We start from the raw sequence: 25,970 nt of genomic DNA on the forward strand, positions 1-25,970 counted from the left end.
TATAAGTCAAAGGGGGAAACTTCAGTGGGTCTAACAACAAAATATTTCTATTGGTCCCTGAAAATGATTTTTCTTACTACTTTACAAAACTAACAACGCTTTGGCTACAACATTTTTTGCTTTGGTCTTATGAAGACACTAAGCCTATGACTATAATTCTAGGCTCAGACCTAGTAAGGAAAATTGTCCTCAAGAAAAGGTTAAAGTGACGTTAAAGGTAAATTTTTTTTGGCATTCTAATAAAAATAAAACACACATATTAGAAGCATCATATATTTAATGTCAAAGAATCTGAATTCAAGTACAAAAATTAAACAACACATGATTTCAACACTTAAAAACCGTAACACTTCTTATTCAAACAACAATACAATGAATATCAAAAACACAAATGAAGCATAACTATAAAAACCTTAAATACAGTAACAGCAAAATTATAATTAATTATAACAAGTAATTGTTAACTGTAATATCTGTGTTATTTTCAAGGACAATGGTGGACTGTTTTTTTCTTTAGTACTGCATAAAATCTGCATCTTAATCTTTTTGTCTCATCATTTCTTTCCACATAATAGTTAGATGCTTCTGGTTATATAACTGTTCTAATCTCCAATACAGATAGTGATAATCAAATCTAGTATAACCATTGTCTTCAAGTGCTTTCATATTTGTGAAATGCTATTTAGCAAAGTTATTATGCAAAATATTAACATAAACTACTGGGTTATACTGCCCACTGAGGAATTAGAAGAAAATCCCAAAAGTTTAAAAAGAATAGTAGTTTGCTATACCTTTATCAAGAGGAACCACTAATAACTTTTTAAACTTTGCATTTTTACATTCTATAACTCTATTATTCTGCATTATAGATGATGTCTAGTATGTTGGAATAAATATCTTTTTAAAACCAAATGTGCAAACCCGATTCTAAAATAAAACAGTATTTTAATTTGCATGTTTTACACAAAGAAATTTTCATACTAATGTTTACAATATTTTCTTCAGAAGAATGAGGCCTGATTGGAGATATATAGTCGCTGTCCAACATGGCTGCCATTAGCAAGTGATATTGTTGGTGACAAGGGATAGCTTGGATAAGAATAAGGCCTTGAAGTATAAGGAAGCACGCTGGGAGTCCCAGAAGAGAGGGTAGCACTAACAGGGGAAAGACTATTTATTGAGCTGCGACGGAAATTGTAGTCTGTAAATAAATACATGAACAATTATACTGCACATCTTTATGGATACAAATTTAATTCAAAGAGACAAAGCACTAAAACTATAATCACATTTTAACATAATGTTCTAACACTCAAAATCCTGATGATACTATCTATATTGCTGGTAAAGACTATTGCAGCATTCACTGCACTGTAAATCCTAAGAATTTTATCAGTCAGTATTATTCTCCCTTCACTGACACAATGCTTCAAAGGTCTTATTAGAATACATTCTTGGATATTTTTTTATTTTTTTGATTATAGAAAAAGAGAATCTCTGATTTCTCTAGCTCCACGAAGAAGCTTCGTTTAAATTTGGTTCTGACACTAAGGGGTGGTACATGAAGGAAAGATAAAAACAGTAAATTCATATTTGCTTTTTTTTTTGAAATTGTATTAGGCATCAAACCAGCAGAAACATTCACCCCTGGACTACATAAACATTTGGTGTAAATGAACTGTCCAATATTTCATTATTTAAATACTAATATAAACATTTATATAACTCAACATACCAATTTAACATTAGAGTCTTACTGATACCATAAAACAGTAAAATGAGTTACCTTTATAAAATAAACTTCAAGAAACCATTATCAACTTATAGTATAGAAAAATATCCAAAAATTAAACCAAATTATTAAAAAACAATTATATTTGAAATGGTACTGTTCCACAATAAACATTCATCTTATGCATCAATAATTTCCTGCTTCATTAATTGTAATATATATGTATATTAAAGACCAAATTTGTAAATCCTGTACTTTCCAAAAACTCAACTATGTTCTTCAATGTAGAATAAGCCAAGGGTGTAACAATGACTATAAAATTATTATTTATAAAAGGCATGCTGTTTCTAGGAATGCAAGAAAAGGACTGGGTCATCTCCTGTACAGGTAGTTTTTTTCTATAATATTGTTCTGGTACTACAAATGAGGCCTAAAACATATGAGCATTAACTTAATGTTGCCATGGGACTTAATGTTTAGCCAACAGGAATGAGATCAACTGCAGGAGAATAAGCTCAAGCAACATCAGAAAGGACCTAGTTAAGACAAAAAAATGGAAAAAATAAAAATCAGTTAAACATAGCTTCAATATCTAGCAGTGTAAAAGTCTAATTAGAATAATTTTACAACCTCTTTATTTTTATAAATGGTACCATAAGATCAATATAGCAGTTTGTTCCAGGAAGATATAAATATATTTAAAGTAACTAGTTCCAAGTATTTTCAGTATTTTGAAATTAGATGAGAAATTACTTTGATACTATTTGCTTTTCAAAAATCCAAATAGGATGACTCCAGGTATGACAGAATTTTTTTCTTTTAAAGGATCCACTTCACCCAAAGGGTTACAGTATCTGTCAAGTATAAACTGAAACATCAGTGCTCCTGCAGAGACCCAAATAACTGCTTTAAAAAAAAATGTCTCTTTCCAGGAGAGATTATTATGCAAATATAGTCAATTTCTTGTTAGCCACTTACCTACAACACACCTAGCTCTTTAAATTTTAACAATGTGGTCGTCAACATCATAATTTAGAAGAACAGACTTCTGCAGGTAGGGGAAATATAGTTTTCAAAGAGAAATTACTTTTGCTTTGAGTTTATATCTACTCAAGAGGTAACAGAACCTATTCATGAAATGTGGATATAGGAGATTTGTTTAGGGGACATTTTCAAAAGAAGCTAGCTGAACAGTCGACTAGTAGCATAATGCTCAGCATATCAACATTTCCGATAGTCCCTACTATAAACCTTTAAATATATAGTAATTGACTGTTTATTCTCATATTTTTAAGGAGAATAAATTAAATACAAAATTAAGAGTTGGTTATGATGACTTTATTCAATAGGAAAAATCAAGAGAAAAATATTTCCCACAAATACTACAAAGATCAGGAAACAAAAAGCTTCAGATATTTATAAGCATTTCAAAAATAAATTTTATTAATAAAATCGCTAAGAATCTACATATATTCAGAAAAACATCTGGGCAGTTAGAAAACACAATAAAGATCAAACTGAATGAATAAAATGTAAGCTGAAAATACTTAATTGGTGAGATAAACCTAGAAGTATAATTAATTGTTTTCCTTAGATCTAACACATAATTTACATATCATAGAAAATAAAAATCAGAAATTCTCATTAATTTTTAGGAAATAATGATGAATGAGTTAAACTCCTAGCATATACTTACTTGCCCACCCCTCATTTTTCTTCCCAATGAATAATATCCTTAGCTCTTCAATCTCACTTTCTGCCTCACACTGAGATCTGTACTTCCCTTTCCCCTTCTTAAGGAATGATACAGAGCCAATTTCAGAATTTTAAGTTTTACACTCGGTATTATTCAAACCTGTCTTTACACTTTTAAAACTGAGGTACAATTTACATACAATAAACAAATACATCTTATGTGTTCGTTTCACTGAGTTTTGATAATTGTATAAATCTATTGTACTTCACACCCCAAACCAGATATAAAACCTAATCACCAATCCAGAAGTTTCCTGTGCCCCTTTCCAGTCAGTAGCCCTTCTGTTGGAGGCAACCATTTTCTGCTTTCTATCACCATAGATTAGTTTTGCCTGTTCTTGGACTCCATATAATATCCATTTTTAAGTATTTTTTTATATCTAGCTTCTTTCTCTCAATATAATCTCTATAATTCATTCATGGCATGTATTTCAGTATTGTATTCCTTTTTATTATTATAAAATTCCTTTTTATTATTTTATTATATATTGTATTCATACAATATATATATTGTATGAATATACCACAATTTCTTTGTTGATACTAATAAAGGTTTTGACTAATAATATCCTCCAATTCAAAATCACAAACCAGGAATAGGTTGAGATCTTAGAAGTCTCTAATTCAAATGACCTCTCTCACTGATGAATGACAGAGACAAAAGATGGTTGATTAAGTGACTGATTCATTCTCCAGCAGCTAAATAGACACACAAGTTCAAAATCAGGTCTCCTGATTACTATGAAAGTATTATATCCACTTGACCAAGCTTTTTCACTCTGGAAATCTCCAACAGGGTTGAAAGAAAGTGTCCAAAGAGACTTTTATGGGTAAGGGGATGGAACTAAAGTAGATATCTAAGCTACCTGGCTTTTGCTTGCACCTACCCATTACCACACTACTTCCCATTTCCACACTTCCCCTTTCACCCCCTGCACCTTATTTTACATGCTAAACTTTTATGGAATATTTAATTTGAAAAGATTGTTTTGCACAAAAAAAGTGTAAGAACTGCTCTAATATAATGGATTATTAAAGACAACATCCTAAGCAAATTTTCTACAATTTCATATTTATATCCTAAATAATTACAAATATTTTCATAGAACAAATTTGATCTACACAAAGAGAAGCAAATAGGCTTAACATCAAGTGCCAATTCTAATCAAGCAGTAATGGCCAACAGGAACCCTGGATTCAGAAAGATTCCAATAGGTATATCTGGAATGAGCAGGAAAATGAGTAATGATTGTTGTGCCACATCTGACAAAGGAGCAACGTAGAGACTGGCAGTACATATACCAGTACATATACACTTGTCAGTACTATTTATGTAGTTTCTATAATTTGGTCTACTACCTTTCTCTGTCCAACACAGAGACAGTCTGGTAGTGAATACAACCAATATGTCTCAGTGAAAATGTAAACAATGGATATACTGTTTCACTGAATTTGTTTCTAATTCTATCTTATACATCTTGACAAATTCCACTAGATTTCTAGATGCTTTTCTGTCTTAAATAAAGATGGGGAAAAATTCTTAATAGAAACTCTAAAGTGAGTTCAGTGAAAACGTCTTCTCATTAATTTTGAGTATCTTTTTTAGTTTGTTTCTGACAATTGTTTAGACTAAATTTCCATCAAAAAGTCTATTTCTGAAAACTGGGTTTTCTCCTTGTTGGCTGAGTTCTACCACACCCATCCCCCTTTTTGATGCACTTTAATGCAGTTGGTTTCAGTGTATTCACAAGGCTGTACAATTAACACCAACATATAATTCCAGAACATTTTCATCATCCTAACTAGAAACTCTGTACCCATTAACAGTCACTCCCCATTCCTTCTTCTCCCAGTCCCAGCCATTGATTTCTGTTTCTATAGACTTGTCTATTCTGGGCTTTTTATATAAATGGAAGCATATAATTCATGTATATGGTCTTCTGGAACTGACTTCTTGGCAAAATATTTTCAAGGTTCATCTATGAGAACTTCATTCCTTTTTATGACTGAATAATATTCATTGTGTGGCTAGACTACATTTTGTTATCCATTCATCAGATATTTGGGTTGTTCCTACCCTTTGGCTATTATGAATGCTGCTGTTGATAATGCTGGGTTCAAGGTTTTGTTTGAACATGTTTTTAATTCTCTTGAGTAAATATCTAGAAATGGAATTACTGGGTCATATGGTAACTCTAAGTTTAACTTATTGAAGAACTGCCCAATTGTTTCCCAAGGTGGCAAAGGCTATGCCATTTTATACTCTCACCAGAAATGTATGAGAATGAAACACCTGACCTTTTGATCAATGAAATACATTTCCCAGGCCTTTAATACATATGTTAAACATTTCCTTCGATTTCTATGGGATCATTATTGAAAGTTTTGGAAAAACTCATTTCACCATTTTATTATTTTAATTTCTAACATTCAATAATCACAATTGAAATAACTATCTCAATAACTTTCACTGAAACACTGAATTTCATCTGCAGAAAAACTTAGTTGTTTTACTGTACTATACATTCCCAGAATATAAAATACGGCTGAGCTCAAATACAGAAATAAAAAACCATATATACTGGAACATAAATAATATTTGTCACTTATTCTTCTGTACTTTCCATCTTAGTATAAAAAATCAAGACCTAACTGTAAAGAAGAAGAAAGGTTTCTCAGAACTGCTAGTTATTAAGCAACTTATAATGTATGAAATATTTAAAAATTATTAGTTAGAAATTTTTAAATGATACTTTCACTAGTTCACATATGTCAAATTTACTGGCATTTTTATTTCATTTTCCCTATTACGAATTTTTTTGGGGGAAAAGGTATTTTTATTAAAGGAAATTAGAAATATTTTATTCTAAAATATGGCATTTTGACATACTGGACTGACTGAAAAAGCCTCAAGGTCTCTCTGACCACCCCTCCTCTAATTGGCTCTCCCAAAATCCTGAAGTTTCATTATCTGCCTGAGATCCAGAACCACCTAGGAGAACAACTGTCTTTCCATCTCCTACCCTGTTACCTCAATATCTATTGTAGGAAAGATCAAGAATACAAACTTGGCCTAACCCATTTTTAAAATAATTTTAAAAATAATACCAGGTTAATTTAATTTCCAAAGAGAATCATTTACAAGTCTATTTCCCCCATCCACCTTTCTCCCAAGTATCTATTCATTCTCTCCAGTAATCCTTTATACCAGAAAGGCATATAAAAGCTTCTGAACCCAGTGGAGGAGAGGAATCCTCATTTTCTGGGGGTTCCCATGTATACATGTTATATTTGAAAATTTTTCTCTTATTAATTTGCTTTATTGTGATTTTTCAGTGAAACTTTGGAAAGCAAAACAGAAATGTTGCTTTCACCCCCACAGTATCTTCTACTTAATTTTCCCTGTCAGGCTCTTGACAGTAAAAAGAAGTAGATGTAGAGTGATCACTGTTTTTTTCTAAGACTAGTCCCACAGAGGAGCTTACATTTCTGATTAAGATGATTATAAAGGAGGCTCTGAATATGTTTATTTTAGTAATGGATGGCTAAGTTAGAAAGAAAGTTACTGCCTATAACTGCTTCCTTACAAAGTTCTGATTGGTTAGTGTCTGTTTCTTTTTACCTAGAGTAATTACAATTTTTCAAATTCAGTTTTGGAAGCAAAATCATCAGCTTTTGTTTCTAAGCTCAAATCATTTTTCAATTTACAATATATTTTCCCAAATCTGATTTGGGTTGTAAATTCTTGCTGTGAAACCTTTATGATATAAAACAATTATCATAAACATATAAGTTTGTCAGACTGTGTACCTTTATTTAAAGAAATTATAGCTGGTTCTTTCTAAATCATCTAAGGATTATAATTTTAACCTTCAAAAGCAAGAGTTTGAAATTCTAGAAAATGCAAACTAGAGCAGTTGCCTGGGAAAGAGAGTGGAAGGGAAAGAAGACAGATTGCAAGGTATATAAGGTAATTTCTGGGAGTGATGGACACATTTGTTTTCTGAATTGTGGTGTCATTTCACAGATGTATACATAAATCAAAACGGACCAAATTGTACACTTTAAATATGTGCATTTTTCCTGTGAACACACTTGGGGCAAAAAGAAAAAAATATGTGCATTTTACTGTATTTTAATTATGCCTCAAAAAGAAGTTACAGACATATAAACTCAAGTGTTTCTTTGGGTTAGTTTCAGTGTTTTCCAAACTACATCCCATACAATTAAAGTCCAAGCACCCCTCAAAATACGAATCCCATAGCCAAATAATCTCAAGAAAAGTTTAATGGAACAACTCTGAACATCAGTTTGGGAAGAGCTCTTAATGGGGTTAATGCATAATGGGAAAACATTAAAAACAAAATAGAAAAAAAGCTTTAAATATGCTAAACACAGCAACACAAACTCAAATGCCTTCAGAAGCAAGACTTAACATACAAATAAAACAAGAACAAAACGATGACTAAATTTAAAACAATCAATGCCTATCTGTATTGAAATTAAGCCTCCTGGCTTTCCTTCCAAAAAACTGAGACAAAACAAACCATATCCAGAGTTTCCAGTTTGCTACCTTTGTATTAAGAGATAATTATGTCAAATTCCCTTTAATGCTAGTTTCTAAACCATTTAGAAAGAACGTAATAGAACATTAGCTGATGAGAGAAAAAAATTATGATCACAGCTACAGCAATCTAGGTTTTAGTATGAATAAAAACTATAGTTCACTAGATAAACTATCTGGGCAAAAAACGAAGAGAAGAAAAAAGTCTTAGAAAAGATAGCAACTTTCAGTTTCATTTCTATCAATAAAATTGGTCCGCATAATTCAAAATTTGAACATAAAGTTGTGAAAGAGATAGACTAGCATCACATAATTGAATTTTTATGCTAAGATTGAAATCTGTAATAATAAAATGTAAGTCTCAAAGTATAATAAATATATTTCTCTTTGTATCTATAAAGAGCTAATATTATTGAGCATTACTGAGTGCCAAAAATAACCATACAAGAGCAATACAATTGAATCCTTATAACAGCCTTATAAGTACTATTATTATCCTTTTTGTCAAAGAGGAAACTTAGGCACAAAAAGGTGAAGTAACTTACAAGGGCACAGAACTGTACATGGATTGCTTCCAATGGTACCACGACATTCTTTTTGCCTCTACCAAGTAAAAAGGAATTTGGAACGTAATAATCTTTACTCAAATCATAAACTATCTTTAACTTCCTACTAGAGATTATCTTTCTCAGTACCTAAGCAAAATAAATAGTGAGTTCTAGTAAATGTAACTCTTGTTCCAAATTATTCCAATAAGATTTTGGTTTAAGAAGATTTTTTTAAAAAAATGAGTCCCATTTTCAGGTAAGTTTGAAAAATATTGGATAATCTACAAATAACACATTTCACTATATTTAATTTATCATACTGTGTACCATCTTGGGGTTCAAGGTACACAAGTATGTTAAATTTTGAGAAGACTTGAATTACAGAAACCACTTTAACTCTTTAAAAAATTTGCTTTGCATCTATAATTTAACAAAGGTATTATTATAATCAAAATACTTCACAAGGTTTCATTAGACAATTTTAAACATTTCATATTTCTTCTTAGAGCCCTAAGTATAATAATTTATAACTGGCTTTCTGAAAACTAAATATATCACTTAATATTCCTACGAGATATTTTCTTACCTGTTTATTTTCTCCAAATTCTTCTACACAGGTCCAGGCTGAAGAGATTGTGTTCCCTGTCTGTAAGCAGTGAAGACAGAAAAGAATTGAGTCTTGAGATTGAGGTTATCCCTATTTTGGAAGTGCATGGAATCCTTGATAACTAGTTAAAAACCTTTTGTTGAGCAAATTAAAAAGCAAATTTAGAGAAAAAGAAATAAGTGGCAAATAGTTATCTTTTCTAAGTTCTGCAAAGATGAAGAGAATAGTATTTTGATATCTGAATGAAAATCATGAGTTAATACATCATCTGAAAAAACATTTATCTTTCTAAATAAATCAAGTTCTTACTAGTTTTTCTTTTTAAAAAGTACTACCTAAGAAAATATTTTAAAAATAAATGAGATCGCCCAATTTCTAATAAACAAAGTGCCAAAGAAGCTAAGCAAATCTGAAAAATACAAATGTTGTAGTAGATGTAGTTATTTTACATATGAAACAGCATTTCCTTCCTGTCTTAAAAAGAGAGATGGCAAAAATAATACTAAACTTAAAAAAAAAAACTTTTGATTGCTAATAGCTAAACTTTATCTACTTAAAAACACATATTATACAACTGTGGGCATCTATCCATTTTAGTGGTTATCTATTTATATGTTTTAAAGCTTTCTGTTAAGGATGTATATCCAACTCTATGCTAAGAAACTATTCAGAAAAGTATAAAAAAATGAAAAATGTTTGATGATCTACAGAAAACTGTAGATTTTAAAATAACTATCTGAAAATTACAACTCAGTAGAAAAAAATAGTCATGGTATCTTCTGTTTTTACATGATGAACTCGGAAACCCTCCTGGTGAGAACTAGAAAATGTAAAAATATATTAAGAACAAAAAAATATGTCTGAAAGCATTAAAAATAATCAAGATAGTGACAAATTATGAAGCCATGATCATAAACAAGAAAGAAACCCAAAGAGATATGTACCTCTTTGGGAGGTGCATTTCCTCTAGAAGGGTTGACCAATTTCCAAATGACAGACAAGAAGATAGGGAAGGTGACAAGAGATAGACAAATTTCTGAGGCTAGGAGGACAAAAACTAAAGCTCAGGAGCTACTGATGAGACATGTTTGGCAGCCTGAGAAAAAATGAGCTAGAAGTAGACCAACTTTAACAGAGACTAAATTCAATTTCTAATCTTCTCAATCCCCACCTGGATTAAGACAATCTGGGTTTGCCAATCCTTTGACTTCCTTTCTGAAGCAAAAATAAATCCTCTCTGAATAGAGATAACATCAAGCTAGCCTCCAAATTATTGCTACAGTTTTTCATATACAGTATCTGGCATTCAATTAAAAGTAACCAGTCATACAAGGAGATAAAATAGCATCACCTAAAACCAACAGAAACAGCAGTCAACAGTAATAGATCTATAAAATAACTACACCTACTATGGTCAAGGAAAAAGAAAGACTAAAATTTTGGGAAGGAAATAGAATTCATAAAGAAGACAAATGTACTTCTAAAACTGAGAAATAAACCCAAATGAATGGTTTTATCAGCATATTAGACACAGATAAAAAAATCATGAACCAAAAGACAGGTAAGAAGAAAATATACAGACTAAACATACAAAAGAGTAGAAAATAAAGAATATAATTGATATATGAGATACAGTAAAAAGGTCAAACATACATAACTTGATTACCATAAAAAAAAAGAGGGAAAATGGAACAAAAACAATATTTGAAAACAGAATAACTTAGAACTTTCTAGAACAAATGAAAAACATTAATCCAGATTTTAGAAGTGGTAAAAGTCCCAAGCAAGATAAAAACTCAGAAGACCACACTTGTGTCCAACATAGAAAAACTTTTGAAAATCACAGATAAAGAGAAATAGTAACAGTATTTGGAGGCAGGGGATGAGGACTTCCAGTTTATGTTCAAAAGAATAACAAGCTGATTGACAACTGACCTCTCTACAAACAATGGAAGCCAGAAGATAGTGGAATTATTATTGCAAAGGGAAAAAAATACCCCTTTTTCAAGGGGCAGGTGAATTAAAAATATATTCAGACTAACAAAAACTGAAATAATTTGTCATGTGTCTGGGATGTGATAAAATACTAATTAATATTAGATTCAGTAAGTTAAGAATGCATGTAGGAGTCCACAGGATAATCAACATCATATAACACAACTGAAAAGAAAAACAGGCAAAAGAAACTACCTGAAGGCAAGAAATGAGGAAAGTGAAATAGAATAGGCAGAAAAAATATAAAGCAAATGGCAAGATGAAAGACTTAATCCCAACTACATCAGTAAGTACATTAAACGCAAGCTAAGCAAAAACTCTAAAGACAGACTTTGAACAAAACCAAAAAAGAATAACAACAAAACACCCTAACTATATATTAGGCCCATCTTAAGACTAAGAAGCAAGAAAACTAGAAAAGATGGAAAATGTATAACATACAAACTCTAGCCAACAGAAAGTTTTTTAGTTTGTTAATATCAGAGAAAATAGACTTTAAGGCAGAAACACATTAGGGAGAAGATAGAATAAAATAATAAAAGGTTCAATTCACCAGACCAAAAAAAAAAAAAAAATTCTAAATTTCTATGCACTGAATACAAAACTTTTTAATATTTAAAGCTTTAAAAATTGATAGAAGAGAATAAGTTTATAATTACAATGGGTGATTTTCATAACCCTCTCTCAGTAAATGATAGAATACACAGACCAAAAATCATGAAAGACATAGAAATTTAACAGTATGATTTAATTAACAAACTTGGCCTAATTGATGACATATATAGTGTTATGGGTTGAATTGTGTCCCTCCCAAAAGATATCTTGAAGTCTGAACTCCTAGTATCTCAGAATGTGGCCTTATTGGAAGGTCCTTGCAGATGTAAGTAATTAAGATAAGGACACACTGGAGTAGGGTGGACCCTTAATCTAATGTGACTGGTATCTTTATAACAGAGAAACGAAGAGAATGCCATATGAAGACACAAATACACAGGGAAGAGATATCCATGTTATGACAGGCAGAGATTGGAGTGATGCCATCTACAAACCAAAGAACTCCAAGGATTGCTGGCAAATACAGGAAGAAGCTACATTTAAATAGCAAGGAAGGACTCTCCCCTACAGGCTTCAGAGGGAGCATGGCCCTACCGACACTTGATTCTGACTTTTATCCTCCAGAATATGAGACAATAAATTTCTGTTGTTTAAGCAACCCTGTTTGTACTCCACCCAGTTTATGGTACTCTTCCACTGCAGCCCTATGAAATTAATACATTGCAGTTAACAACTACAAACATGTTTTTTTAAGCAGCCCTGAAATATTTAATTGGGTCATTAAAAAACAAAGGACTAAAATAATACAGGATATACTTTCTCATCATAGTAAAATGATGAGAAATTTTACAAAAATTTCCATATTGTTTAGAAATCAATACAAATGGGTCAAAAAGAAGTCAAAGCAGAAAACAGAAAATATTTTGAAACAAATGATTAAAAATATAATACATTAAAATGTGTAGGATACAGCTCTAACCATACTTAAGAGGGAAATTTATAAAATGTATATAAAAGAAGGGCTGAAAACTCAATAAACTAAGATGGCTTCTTAAATGATATTCTACCTATTTAAAAAAGACATAATTATACAAATTCTTCTAGAGAAAAAGAAAAAATTTCCAACTCGTTTTCCTAGGAAAAGCATGGGACAATCTCACTAATGAGCATATATATAAACACGCTAAAGAAAACACCAAAAACAAAATTTAGAAATATATAAAAAAGATAATGTACCATGCTCAAAGTGGGTTTACTTCAGAAATACAAAGTTGACATAAAATTTAAACATCAATGCCACTCGTCATGTTAAAAAAAATAAATGGCAAAAATAATTATCTAAATAGATGCAGAAAAGTATGATAAAATTCATAATCCATTCATGATAAAAACTCTTAGCAAAAGAGGAACAGAAGGAAATATCCTTAAGTGATAAAGGGCGTCTATAGTAAAAGCTACAGCAAACATAATACCTTAATGGAGAAACACTGAAAGTTTACAAGGATGGCTTCTATCATCATTTGTATTCGATGCTGGATAATCAGTTCTAGCCAGTGGAAAAAGGCAAGAGAAAAAAGAAAAGTATAAGGATAGAAATGAAGAAAAACCTCATTATATGCAGCTGACATTACTGTGTATGTAGAAAAATAAAAGTACTGTTGAGTCAAACCATTAGAATCAAGTAAGTAGGTTTCTTCCAATATATTAAAAAATAAATTGTATTTACATAAAACAATAACAATTAGAAATCAAAATCAAAAGAATGCATCTTTTACAATGGGACTGAAAAATATTAAACACCTAGGAATAAATCTGATGAAAGATGTCAGAGATATTTATACAGGAAACTACTGAATATTTGAGAGATGTTAAAGAAAGCCTAAATGTAGAGATATATCATGTTCTTGGGTGAGAAGGCCTAATACTACAAAAACATTACTAACTCCCAAATTGATATATAGATTCAAATCTAATCAAAATCCCAGTAAGAGTTTTGTTTTTGGTATAAACTTACAAGTTGATGGTAAAATTCATATGGAAATACAAGGGCTAAGAAGAGCCAAGATAATTGAAAAAAAGAGAAAATAAGTGGATATTCTCTACCAGACATTAAGACTTCTCATAAAGTTATGCAATTAAGACAATGTGGTATTGGTGCAAGCAGAAAGAGGATCAATGGAATAGAATAAAAAAATCCAGAATAAAATATTTATGCTTGTGCATACAGAAGGAGGGTGAGATTTATGCTAATGTGGCACTGCAGAGCCACATTAGCATAAAATGGTGTTGGGTAAGTGAATATCCATATTGTGGGGGTGGGGGAAGACACTGATACTTACTTCATATTTACTTCACACCTTCACTAAGTTTAGAAGATTAAAAAAGATTTCTTAAAAAATAATACAGAAGGCCGGGCGCAGTGGCTCACGCCTGTAATCCTAGCACTCTGGGAGGCCGAGGCGGGCGGATTGCTCGAGGTCAGGAGTTAGAAACCAGCCTGAGCAAGGGCGAGACCCCGTCTCTACTATAAATAGAAAGAAATTAATTGGCCAACTAATATATAGGGAAAAAATTAGCCGGGCATGGTGGCGCATGCCTGTAGTCCCAGCTACTTGGGAGGCTGAGGCAGGAGGATCGCTTGAGCCCAGGAGTTTGAGGTTGCTGTGAGCTAGGCTGACGCCACGGCACTCACTCTAGCCTGGGCAACAAAGTGAGACTCTGTCTCAAAAAAAAAAAATAATAATACAGAAGAATATTTCATGACCCTGAGATAAGATTTGTTTTTTGGTGTTTTTTTTTTTTTGAGTAGAGATTTCTTTAGCAGGACACGAATGGCACTAACTTTAAAAGACTGATAAATTCAGTCACTAAAATTAACAACTATCATTTTCAAAATGTACCATGAAGAGAATAAAAGGTAAGTCACACAGTTAGAAGACGTATTTGCAAAATACATATCTAATAAAGGGCTTCTATGTTAAGTAATAAAGTAAAAAACAAATCAATAAAGGGACAAGACTTTAAACAAGAAAGATACTTCATCAAGAGAATAGCCTAACATTCTATAAAGCCTACTAAAAGATGCTCACAGTATCATTAGTTAACAGTAATATAAAAATCATAATCTCAATGAGATAGAAATGTATACTAACCAGTGTCCAAAATTAAAAAGATCTATACCTAAGCATTAACAAGAATGCACAACAACTGAACTCCCATGTACTGGTAAGTGTAAATTCATGTCATCGCTTTGGAAAACTGGTACTATCTTTTGAAGTTTTAAAAATATGACCCACCACTTTCATTCCTATGTATTCAACAGAAATGTATGCAAATCAGCACCAAAGAGCTATGTATAAGAAATCTTCATGGCATCATTATTCAAATATCCCCAAACTGAAAGTTACTCATTTCCATCAAAAATAGAAAGCCAATAAATTGTATCATCTCAATGAAATACTTGCATCAATGAGAGCAAATGAATATACTGTTACACGAAGCACCATGGATCAATTTCACAAACATTATGTTGAAAGAAACCAGATAAGAGTACATAAAATACTGTACAAATTTCAAAAACACATAGAAATAACAAGTCAGAAGAGTGGCTTCTTCTATGAAGGAGAGAGGGTAATGTCTGGAGAAAATGCGAGAGAGCCTTCTGGAGTGTTGCTATTTCATCATCACTTGGGTGGTAGGTTACACAGATGTAGTCTTTCATGGCAATTCACCAAACTTACACTCATGATTTGCACACTGTTCTGTTTGTATGTAACGTTAGAACTTAAGAAGTAAAAAGGAGGGGGGAATAAAACACCTGTTAGTGATATACACAAAGGAGAAGTTGATAAGGTATAATTATGATAAAATATAAAATCACTGATAATACAGTTACTATCAAAAGAGAACATATAAAAATGACAGACTAATTTATAAATTATAAAGGTGATTTTCAGTACAGATGCTACATGGAAACACTATTAAATATCAAACAAGTCTTCTCTTCATAATGCCTTTGCTACCTACCACTTGGAGTTTCAGAATTAGTTTTTTGTTAATCTTTAATTTGAATGAAATCAAATTTAACAGGAAAAATGCTGAGATTTAAATCATCAATTCTGACAATTAAATTTCCTTAATATATAGAATAGATGGTAATTCTAAGAGCAAAAGCAAATTATCAGAATTTAGTGTTAAATACAAGGTCACTACTTACTGGTGCTATACCACAATTTAACTTGCCATTTTATTAGTGTCATTCCTTTTTTTAAACCAGCAATTGTTAACAAATATATTCTGAGAAATTATTTCAAAATTGATTATTCAGTGACCAAGACAATAAGAAAGAGACTAGGGAAAAGAAAAGGAATGCTGAAAAGTCAAGAATAAGAATAGGATAAATTAATCTTCAAAGATCAGAGAAAAGATCTTTACCTGCTCTTTGTAAAATAGGAATCATTGTGTTATGTTTAGCTTTCTATTATATAGGAATAAGAGCCAAAAGAAGGATAAACAAGGTAAAAATACTACCATTTAGGATCCTCATTTGCATTAATTTTAATAAGATAAAACATTGTAGATATGACTTGTTCTATAAAGATGTGATGAAAAGTTTTAAAAGTCACTGAAAACTAATTGTACAAGCATATTCTGTATCTTTGAAGATGATTTTACTGGTCTTTAGTTTGAAGAAAAATCCCATAAATTTTAAAGTAACTGATACAAAAAATGAAAAATTGTTTTTCAGACTCTCATATATGTCATAAGATAGACATATGCTATATGAATATATGTCTAAGATATATTTTCTGTCTTTTGAAGACAGAAAATAACTGAATGCACAGGATTCCAGGGTATTCCAAATAAGCCTGCTATATTAGCACCCTGAATTACCAGGGGTTTTTTCTGTCTTTAGAAAACTAAACTGAAAGGAACAATACCATCTTTTCAGTCTATACCTGTGTAGGAGAATAAAAAAGAAATGCAATGCTAGTATAAACCAAGATTATAAATAATATACAATAAGCTACTGCCAATTATTTCCTATTTGAGAAGCCTTAATCAAATGTTATAGATGACACTAGATATAATTGTGGATTATATAATGAAGTTAAGAAATTATAAAATTGTGTATATATGATCCATTATGTTCTATATTATATTGTTGCTATAGAGTTTAAATATAACTACTATAACCTTAATCTCCTTCCACTATAAATTTTACATATATAATAAATCCAATATAAAATAATCCATATGCCCCAGACTATATTTCAAGAGTTTCTGCTATTTGAAACCCCCATTTCATAAGCATTTTTAAAATTATATACTGATAATTTCTACCTCAGTGAAATACACATGGAGATATTTCATTCCATTAACCACCATTCATAATTTAATTGTTCCTGTGGCTATACCTGCCAACTCCATATCTCAGATACATCTTTTTCAATCTTTTCTTCTTTCTGCTCAAAGCAGTCAAAATTTATCTTTCCCCGGACTCTTTATCTTTTAACCTTACTGTATGTAGATCACTTTAAATTATTTGAAAACACGATATGCTGATTACTAAAGGAGATAGTACTCACCTATATAATGCAGGGCAAAACAACAAACCATACATGTACAAAGTCCCTTGGCTTTTAAATCTTGATGGATAAAAAAATTACATAATGGTAAATAAAAGTCATATAAAAGTTACTAAATTTCTAAGTAATATTATAAAATCATTTGGGGTTGCTATGTCCAATAGAAGCAAGTGTTAAGTAGATGAGGATAAGCAGAATATTCCAAGTAGAGTGAGCAGCACTAAGAAAGGCCTAGAACTACCAATAAGCATGGCAAATTCAGCAGGAGGCATATGTCAATGGTTAGGTAAAGTGGGGCCAAACAACAGAGCATTCTGAGAATGCAGAGTTCAGAGTACTTGATTATACTGCAACAGCAAGCCATTATAGGTTCCTGCACAAGAAATAACAATGAAAAAGTATAGTTCAACATATTTGAACTGATAAATTAATTATATGGCTGGACTATGTGCTGAGATGTTTTGAATACAATCAGAGAGTAAAATGAGAGTACCAAGTGACAGGGGACCAGGAAATAGATATATACAAACTTTGCCCATTTGAAATTCTGTCTAGGATCTGGATGAGAGAAAAGACCCACATCATCTGCCACCTTGATACATATGCCATCAGTTGGCAAAGCTTATCCTGGAATAAACCTAAAAATCCCAAATCTACCTTTTAGACAAGATATCTTCACAAGATCTTTCTTAGAATAATTCATTTAGGATTCAGCCAGATGTCCCAAGATCCACACTATACTGGAATGGTCTGGTGTACGGGCTTTGAGGACTGGTAAAGTCAAAATTGTCTATAACAGGAGGTAAGGTATGGACCAAAAGCCCATTGCATTCTATTTTAACTTTTAGAAGAATAACTTGTCAATAATATTCCACAGGTCCACCATTACCAGATGTTTAACAGTGAACAAAGGCCAGTTGTTCACTAGAATCATGTGTAGTTATAAAGAATAGCAATTGAGGGTACAGCCTCTTGGCTAACTGGGATCTTGGGCAAATTATTTAACCTACTGAAGCCTCAGTTTCTTCATTTGTTAGGAAAAAAAAGTGAAAAAGTATCAACATTAATATCTACCTCAAAGAATTAGGAAATCAATGTATTACGTAAAGGTATTTAGCACAATACCTAACATACAGTAAATGCTCAAAGAATCTTAACCATTATTATTACTAGTATTTATTCTTACATGATAGAAAACTCTGGTGTCTGCAGTTTGTTTTCTGAAAATTATTATTCTTCAATATTTACATGGAACTTAATATGTAAAAGGCACTGTTCTAAGCCCTTTACAATTTTAACTCATTTAATACATGTAATTATCATATGAGATAAATACTGATATCATCACTCCTATTTTACAGATGAGGAAATTGAAGGGCTGAGAAGTTTAATAACTTTTCTAAGTAAGGAAGGAAGCTGGATTGCGAACCCAGAAAATATGGCTCCAAATGCCATGCTCTTTTATTCTATATTGCTGATATGCCATGTTAATATTAAATTTAATGTACTAAATTTCCTTTTGCTGAAATTATTTTTGCTGAAAATAAAAGTGCAGTGTACCATTTCTTGATTCTCATCCCAGATTAGGTTAGGTCATCCAGTCATATGTTCTCATAATACCCTACACTTCTTCACAGAGCGTTTATCAGAAGGGTAACTGAATAGCAGTCTACCTTAATAGACTGTAAACTCTATTATAGTTAAGGCAGCAACTGTGTCTGCTTCACTATAGTGATCCTCAGGACTTTATACAAAGCACAGTGTTCAATTCAATAGTATTTGTTGAAGGATCATATTTTAACAATCAGCCTGCTGCCAGTTAATAAAACTGAAAATGAGAATGGAAAGCCTAAAGGAATGAATAAGCAAAAGAGATATTCACATAAGAGCAAGGATGCCCAAATCAAACTTTCTTAGTTTAGAAAGGTAAGATTTTCAGAAGGCTTCAAAATGGTAACTCATAATACTCCAAGTAGTGTTAGGGAAGATAATTCTGAGTTACAATAAATAGTCTAGTGAAGACTCTTTCCTTCTCCCATATATTTAGCAAATATAAACATATTTAAAATAAATGTTAAAAAACTAAAGGATATGTGTTTGTTTTTTACTGAGAGATATAGAGTTTAAAGGCTTTGATGGTCTGGGTTATATTAAATCATAATCTATCTCACCAAAATTTTCTTCTATTAGACTTAATTCCATTTCCTACAACTTTGAAGATAAATTTTTAAGTTTTTCTTACATATGCCAGCACTTCAAACATTTAAAGACAGCAATAATATTCCCCCCTGTAAATAACAGTATTTACAGACTAAACAACCCCAAATATTAATATTTTAGTTGTTCACTGTCCTACTTCATATTATGGAGTTTTCAGGCTCTCCCTAGCCGCCAAGGTTGAATTAAACTGTGGTGCTCAAAAGCAAATAAAACATTCCAAATACAGTCTGAGAAGAGTAAAATAATTTGGTCTTAACACCATGTAACTTTCCTATTTTGCCTTGAATTATATTGATGTGAGAATCTCTAGTGTAGAATGATTCTTATTCTGGTTTTGTCAAAATAACGTAAGTTCTTACTCTTGGCTGGCTAACTTTCATTCTTTGCCAGCTTATTTACTTAATAATAAAATATACAAATCAATATATACAATTTAGATATACAGCTTACAAAATTTAAGAAATAAAGACAAGTACTCACCCACCCAGGTTTACATATAGAATATTAGCAATACCTTAGAAATCCCTTTTGCGTCCTTTCCAGTTTCTTCCTCTAACCCTTAATGACAATCCTAGTTTTTAACTGTTAATCATTCCCTTGGTTTTCTTCATGGTTTTATCATATATTCATATATACCTAAACAATATATTGTTTAGTTTTGCTTAGATTTTTTTTCCTAATCATAATTTCCCATTGTCTCAATTCTTTCCATTTAAAAATTGCATCCTTTTATATTTTACATATTTTTAATAAGTACCTCAAGTCTTTTATGAAATGAAGCAGGGATGAAAGTGAATAAATAATCCATCCAAAAAGGATAGAGAAAAGACAAAGAACATTCTACTTATGTGAGTGTACTGCATCAATGAGACAATGCCATCTCTCTCCAATAAGAATAAGAAATAGGGCTGAGGGGATATTGAACCCCTTTCACTCTGTTCCTAGTTTAGGTATTATAACAGGGCTTTTTAATTTGTGTAAATTCCCTGAATCAATATACCATATATTTAAAGAGTCTCCCAGGATAAATAAATAAATATAATTAAATAAATAAGCCAATATTTGGATTATTTAGTTTCAATTCATTCATGCCTCTTTTTTTATTTCAGACAGAGTCTCACTCTGTTGCCTGGGTAAGTACCATGGCATCAGCCTAGCTCACAGCAACCTCAAACTCCTGGGCTCAAGCAATCCTCCTGCCTCAGCCTCCCCAGTCAATGGGAATACAGGCGTACACCACCACACCTGTATAACTTTCTATTTTTAGTAGAGACAGGGTCTCACTCTTGCTCAGGTTGGTCTCAAACTCCCGACCTCAAGCGATCCTCCCTCCTTGGCTTCCCAGAGTGCTAGGATTATAGGCATGAGCCACCGTCCCCAGTCTCATGCCTCATTTCTAAAAATAAATATTTGGGAGTTGACTAGAGAAATTTTCTGGTCACAGAAAAATCATAATATAGAATTTCAGACTGAAAAAAATGAAAATAAAAATCATTATTACATAAAATTTCATATGAAATCTTAAAGCAATGAAATAATTCCCCAATTTACCAATTCAAAAGAAAGAGTACCTGATATTACCAAGGACTCAGAGGACTGATGAAAAGCCTATCCATTCCCCTCCCAAGCCATGTTAGCTAATGGAGCAACTCCTGATTGTAGCATGAACAATAAAAATTAATTAATTAATTGAAATGTAAAGACTTTTAAAAATCAAAAAAAGTGAGTTTTTTTTTTAAATGCTGGTACATAAATGAGAAGTAGAAGAGTCACAGATACCTACCTATATTTCAATACAAAAATTTAAAAATCTTAAGTCTACTAAATAAATCATAAGGGGAAAATTAAGAATAAAAAGAAACTCATGACTATCTCATCATATTTTAAATCCCCCAAAGAATCTCAGAGCTTTGCACAATGAAAGTAATCATAGTTTTGCTTAGTATGTCCTCTTTCTCTATAATTCTTATGGGAAAAGAAAATATTTTCTAATGCTCTGGTATCATCCCTATTTCTCTACTTGATATACCTAATTTCACAGCCAGGAATCCCTTAGGGATTCTTAATCTCACGAGGAAACACATGTAGACTCGTACATAGGTGAGACTCCTTTAAATTAATAAATACTACCCTGCTTTAATTATTTATTCTTTGCTTTTAATAAAAAGTACAGCCGTATAGTACAGAATACAAATTTAAACCTGTTTTCCAAAGATTTATAATGGCTCACCTAGAACCTTATAAATTCTGTGCCCAAAATAATCCAATACTTTCATAAATCCGTAACTACAGATTTGGTCACCCTTGGACCAAAAATTACAGGGCAGCAGAAGAAAAAAAAGCCATCCACATATATGGCTGCAAATTTTATGGATATTCATTTACCCCATAATCTGGCCAGTAAACAAGCAGACCGGAACATGTATTGCTGAAACAAAGCTAACATAAAACAATTAAGTTAATGGGCTTGCAGTCTTACAACAATCTATTCAAAACAGGAGTTTAAAAAAAGTAAAAAGACGAAAAGTATGCCTAGTAACATCCTTAGAAAAGATAATAAAGGACAGTCAAAATGTGCAATAGAAAAAGTAAAATATAAGTCAACATATCCACTCAAGTTGGTGTTTTCTATCATGGTTTACATTTTTATTTATTCAAGTTTATTTGTTCAAGTGTCAATCCCTTGAATTAACTTGTATATAAAAGTCAAGTTATACTGTCTGAACACACAACAAAAGAGTGGTTCCAGAATACACTCACCAAATTATCAGGTAATATAATTACAACAGATCAACATTTTCTAATGATTGCACTCCTATATACTCTTAGCCTAAAATTATAGACAGAAATATAGTGGAAATCATTATACTATCAGTGTAGTATAAAGATCACATTTACTAAATCAAAGCAATGCAGAAGCAAACAAATTTACTTAGTTATCCAAATTATTTTATAAAAATACATATACAAGGCATTTTCAGGTTATGTTTATAATTCTAGTCTCACACTTTTGCTATGAAACGAATAATGGCCCGTATGTGATTAATAGATATTTAACTAAATACTATCACTTTAAGGAGCAAGAAAATCCAAGTAGTTATTAATATTCTGGTGACTTAAAGCTTCTAATTAGCTAGGGATACTAAAGTTTTTAATTTTGTTTTCTTTTGTTTTGATTCCTCAGAGGAAAATGTACCATTCTTAGAGATAAGATACTACCAGATCTTGCTAGAGGCTGTATTACTCTAAGGATGAATTGCTGTAGGATTGATGATATATCAGATATTAACTAGTAAGGGTAGGCAGTACATTTGATTTTAACCAAAAGGCCTAGAAGCAACAAACACTGAATAACTTTAAAGTGGTTAAAATCACAAAGTAAATTCACAGTGAAACCATTATTCTAAAACATCTTCTGTCTCTTCATTCATTAATCCATTCTCTTAATTACACTGCTATGGCATAAATGATTATTGTCTACTAAATGTTAACTAGAAAGCAGAGATAAGGGCATGATAGGCTGAAGAGTAAGTGCAGCTTCTCACAGAGATTTTCCTGATTCTAAAACAAACAAACAAAAAATACCAAAAAAAAAGACATGGAGATCCTAAAAATCAATATAACATTAAAATGCCTTTTAAAGCCTCATTAAAAAATATAGTTTGGTGACACCATGTGGCAAAATTGTGAATTGCTGCTGACACCTAGAAATGGAACATATATGCATGCAAAATGTATTATGGCATTTCACATAAAGGGAAAATTTTAAAACCATTTTTTAAAAATATGAATTAAATGATAAATTAGACATTATAATTATTAATATAGCAGTAGCTCCTATTAAAACTAAGGTATTTGAACAAGTACTTTAAGAATGTATTAACCAAAGACACTAAGAAATTATAGGGTAAAAGATCAAGCATGAATAATTTTATAAAGTACATAAAATCACAAAGATCAATTTAATCAGTTAATCAATATAACTATCAACAAATATTGGCCACATGATATGTTTTAATACATACCATTATTTTCCTAAATCCTCTGTTACAAAAAGAAAACTAGTTTCCAAACTTTTAATTAATTTGCTTTCTAAAGTCTTGGTTTTGACTATAGCAATTTGCAAATTCAAATAAGAAAATAACCAAAAAGCAATTACTTGTCATTGTGCAAAGGATGAGTTGACTAACCAAATCTTTCATTTTTTTCTCTAGTTGACAGACACAAGCTTTGAATTCTATAAAGTAAGGGATATTAAACTGATGAAGGGCTAATTCTTATAAAAGCAGCTCTTGGTTTTAAACTATTTGAACTCAAATATGTATCCTAGCAGATTTAAAATGTTTTAAAATATTATTTTTGGCCCTAGATAAGTTTTTTTACCATTTTTTAAACAAAACCATGAATTTTTGAGATAAGAGAGTCCTTAGAGCTCACCAAATCAAATCCTGACATTTTAAAGGTGAGGACATTGAGGTCCAAAGATTGATTCATTTGCCATTCCAAGGTCACAGTTTGTTGATGGCTGATATTACAAGATTCATGTATTTTTATTTTACTATTCATTACTTTATCAAGCTGTTTCTCTCACAGTACTAACTCTACAGTAACATTTATGGTCCATTAATGCAAGTGTTAGTAAGATAAGAATTATGAATAACACTAGATGATCATTCAAAGGGTCTTTCAAAAAATAACAGTAAACTTCAAGAGGAGTACAAATACATTTTCATGAGGACTGAGCCCTCTCAGAGGGTCAAAGACACATAGTTGAGTTAATGGAATTTTGGTCTCACCATTTGATCATATGAAAACAAATAAATATGTAAATTGTTGATGCTGATGCCTTCTTTTCATTTAACTAGGTAAATTTTAAAGCAAACCCATCAAATTACCTTTGTGCTTTAAAATATCAGTTTGAAATAGTATCATCAAAGAGCTATCATTAAAACTGAAAAGTATACCTTTCTGAAAGTATTATTATTCTATTTATAATAAAAATTCCATTATAATATGATATAATCATTTTATATTTAGCTTAAGTGTCTACTAAAATTATTTCTTAAATTAAAAAAACTGGAGAAAGTTTCTCTTTATTTATAAGCAATTTATTGCCATATTTTTAAATCTAAAATTCTATTTTTTTATTATTGCATTTCTGCCCATCAATCTGGAAATGAGAGCTCACAAGAAAAAAAGCACCAATCATTTTTTGGATTAAAGCTTTTCATAATAGTATAGAAACCCCTGTCTTCCAACAAAGTTACAAGTAGTAACAGAAATCAAAACCAAATTTCAATGCTATTAAAGGGAAAGTAAACATGAGTATCATGCCTACCATTTATATATATACTAAATACCACTCAATAACTTGAAAAAAACTAAAGATTCTAATGATGTATGTCATTTTACAGTTACATATGAGAAGCAATATACAAGTCAGCCATAAAATTAGTATTGAATAAAGTACAAAGATATTAGAAAGATAAATATTCACACATAAAATGGTCCACACAAAACAGGATAATACATCTAGGAAAAAATTACTTGCTTGAGGAAAAGGACACCCAATGTAGTTTTATTTAAAAAAAAAAAAACCTGTGAAGTTTTAAAAAGCAGGACTAATAAATTTTCAAGTAACTCAAGTCTACATCTTTTCAATATCTTAATTCCTCTTAAAATCTGACTGAAACCACCAAAGCAAACACTATACAGAACTGCTTGCCATTAACCTACTACCATGCTATTTTTCTTTTTCTTTTCTTTTTTTTTTTTTGAGTCTTACTTTGTCTCCTGGGCTAGTACCATGGCATCAGCCTAGGTCACTGCAACCTCAAAACCCTGGGCTCAAGCGATCCTCCTGCCTCAGCCTCTTTAGTAGCTCAGACTACAGACACGTACTACCACATCTGGCTAATTCTTCTATTTTTAGTAAACACAGGGTCTTGCTCTTGCTCAGGCTGGTCTAGAACTCCTGACTACTGCCTTGGCCTCCCAGAGTGCTAGGATTACAGGGGTGAACCACCGTGCCCCAGCCTCATTCTATTTTTCTAATAGGAGTTTGCTCCTGTTGTGCCACTCTCTGTCCACAAATGTTTACCACTCAAATCAAGTGGGAGGTGTTCCCTTTCCTTGTATGAATAGAATTTGTATATTTGCCTTGTTCACTAGACTGATTCCTTGAGAAAAAAAACAATGTTTTATTTATCTTTAGCTCCAGAATGCTTAGGAAAGTACACTTAGTGTATAACAAGCTTTCAAAACAGGTCTGATTCTTTGATAAAACTTCATCAATCATGGCCAGAACAACAGTACACAAATCAGATGAAATTAAATCAATGGCATGAGCTAGTTTGTGACACAGAAGTTCCTCATCCCTTTTTTTTAAAGCTTTAGTTGGTCATAC

General features: G+C 31.5%; 1 protein-coding gene across 1 annotated transcript in view; it reads right to left on the reverse strand.

Annotated features, from left to right (window-relative positions):
* Positions 1 to 272: 272 nt before the first annotated feature.
* Positions 273 to 25,970, reverse strand: part of RBM46 (RNA binding motif protein 46) — a 48,072-nt gene continuing 22,374 nt past the window's right edge. The window contains exon 5 of the mRNA XM_012783631.3: positions 273 to 1,201. Coding sequence (XP_012639085.1) covers positions 1,002 to 1,201 — 200 coding nt within the window. The 3' untranslated portion in view covers positions 273 to 1,001. The remainder of the gene's footprint in view (positions 1,202 to 25,970) is intronic.

Source organism: Microcebus murinus, chromosome 15 (genome assembly GCF_040939455.1).
Source record: "Microcebus murinus isolate Inina chromosome 15, M.murinus_Inina_mat1.0, whole genome shotgun sequence".
NCBI classification, from domain to species: domain Eukaryota; kingdom Metazoa; phylum Chordata; class Mammalia; order Primates; family Cheirogaleidae; genus Microcebus; species Microcebus murinus.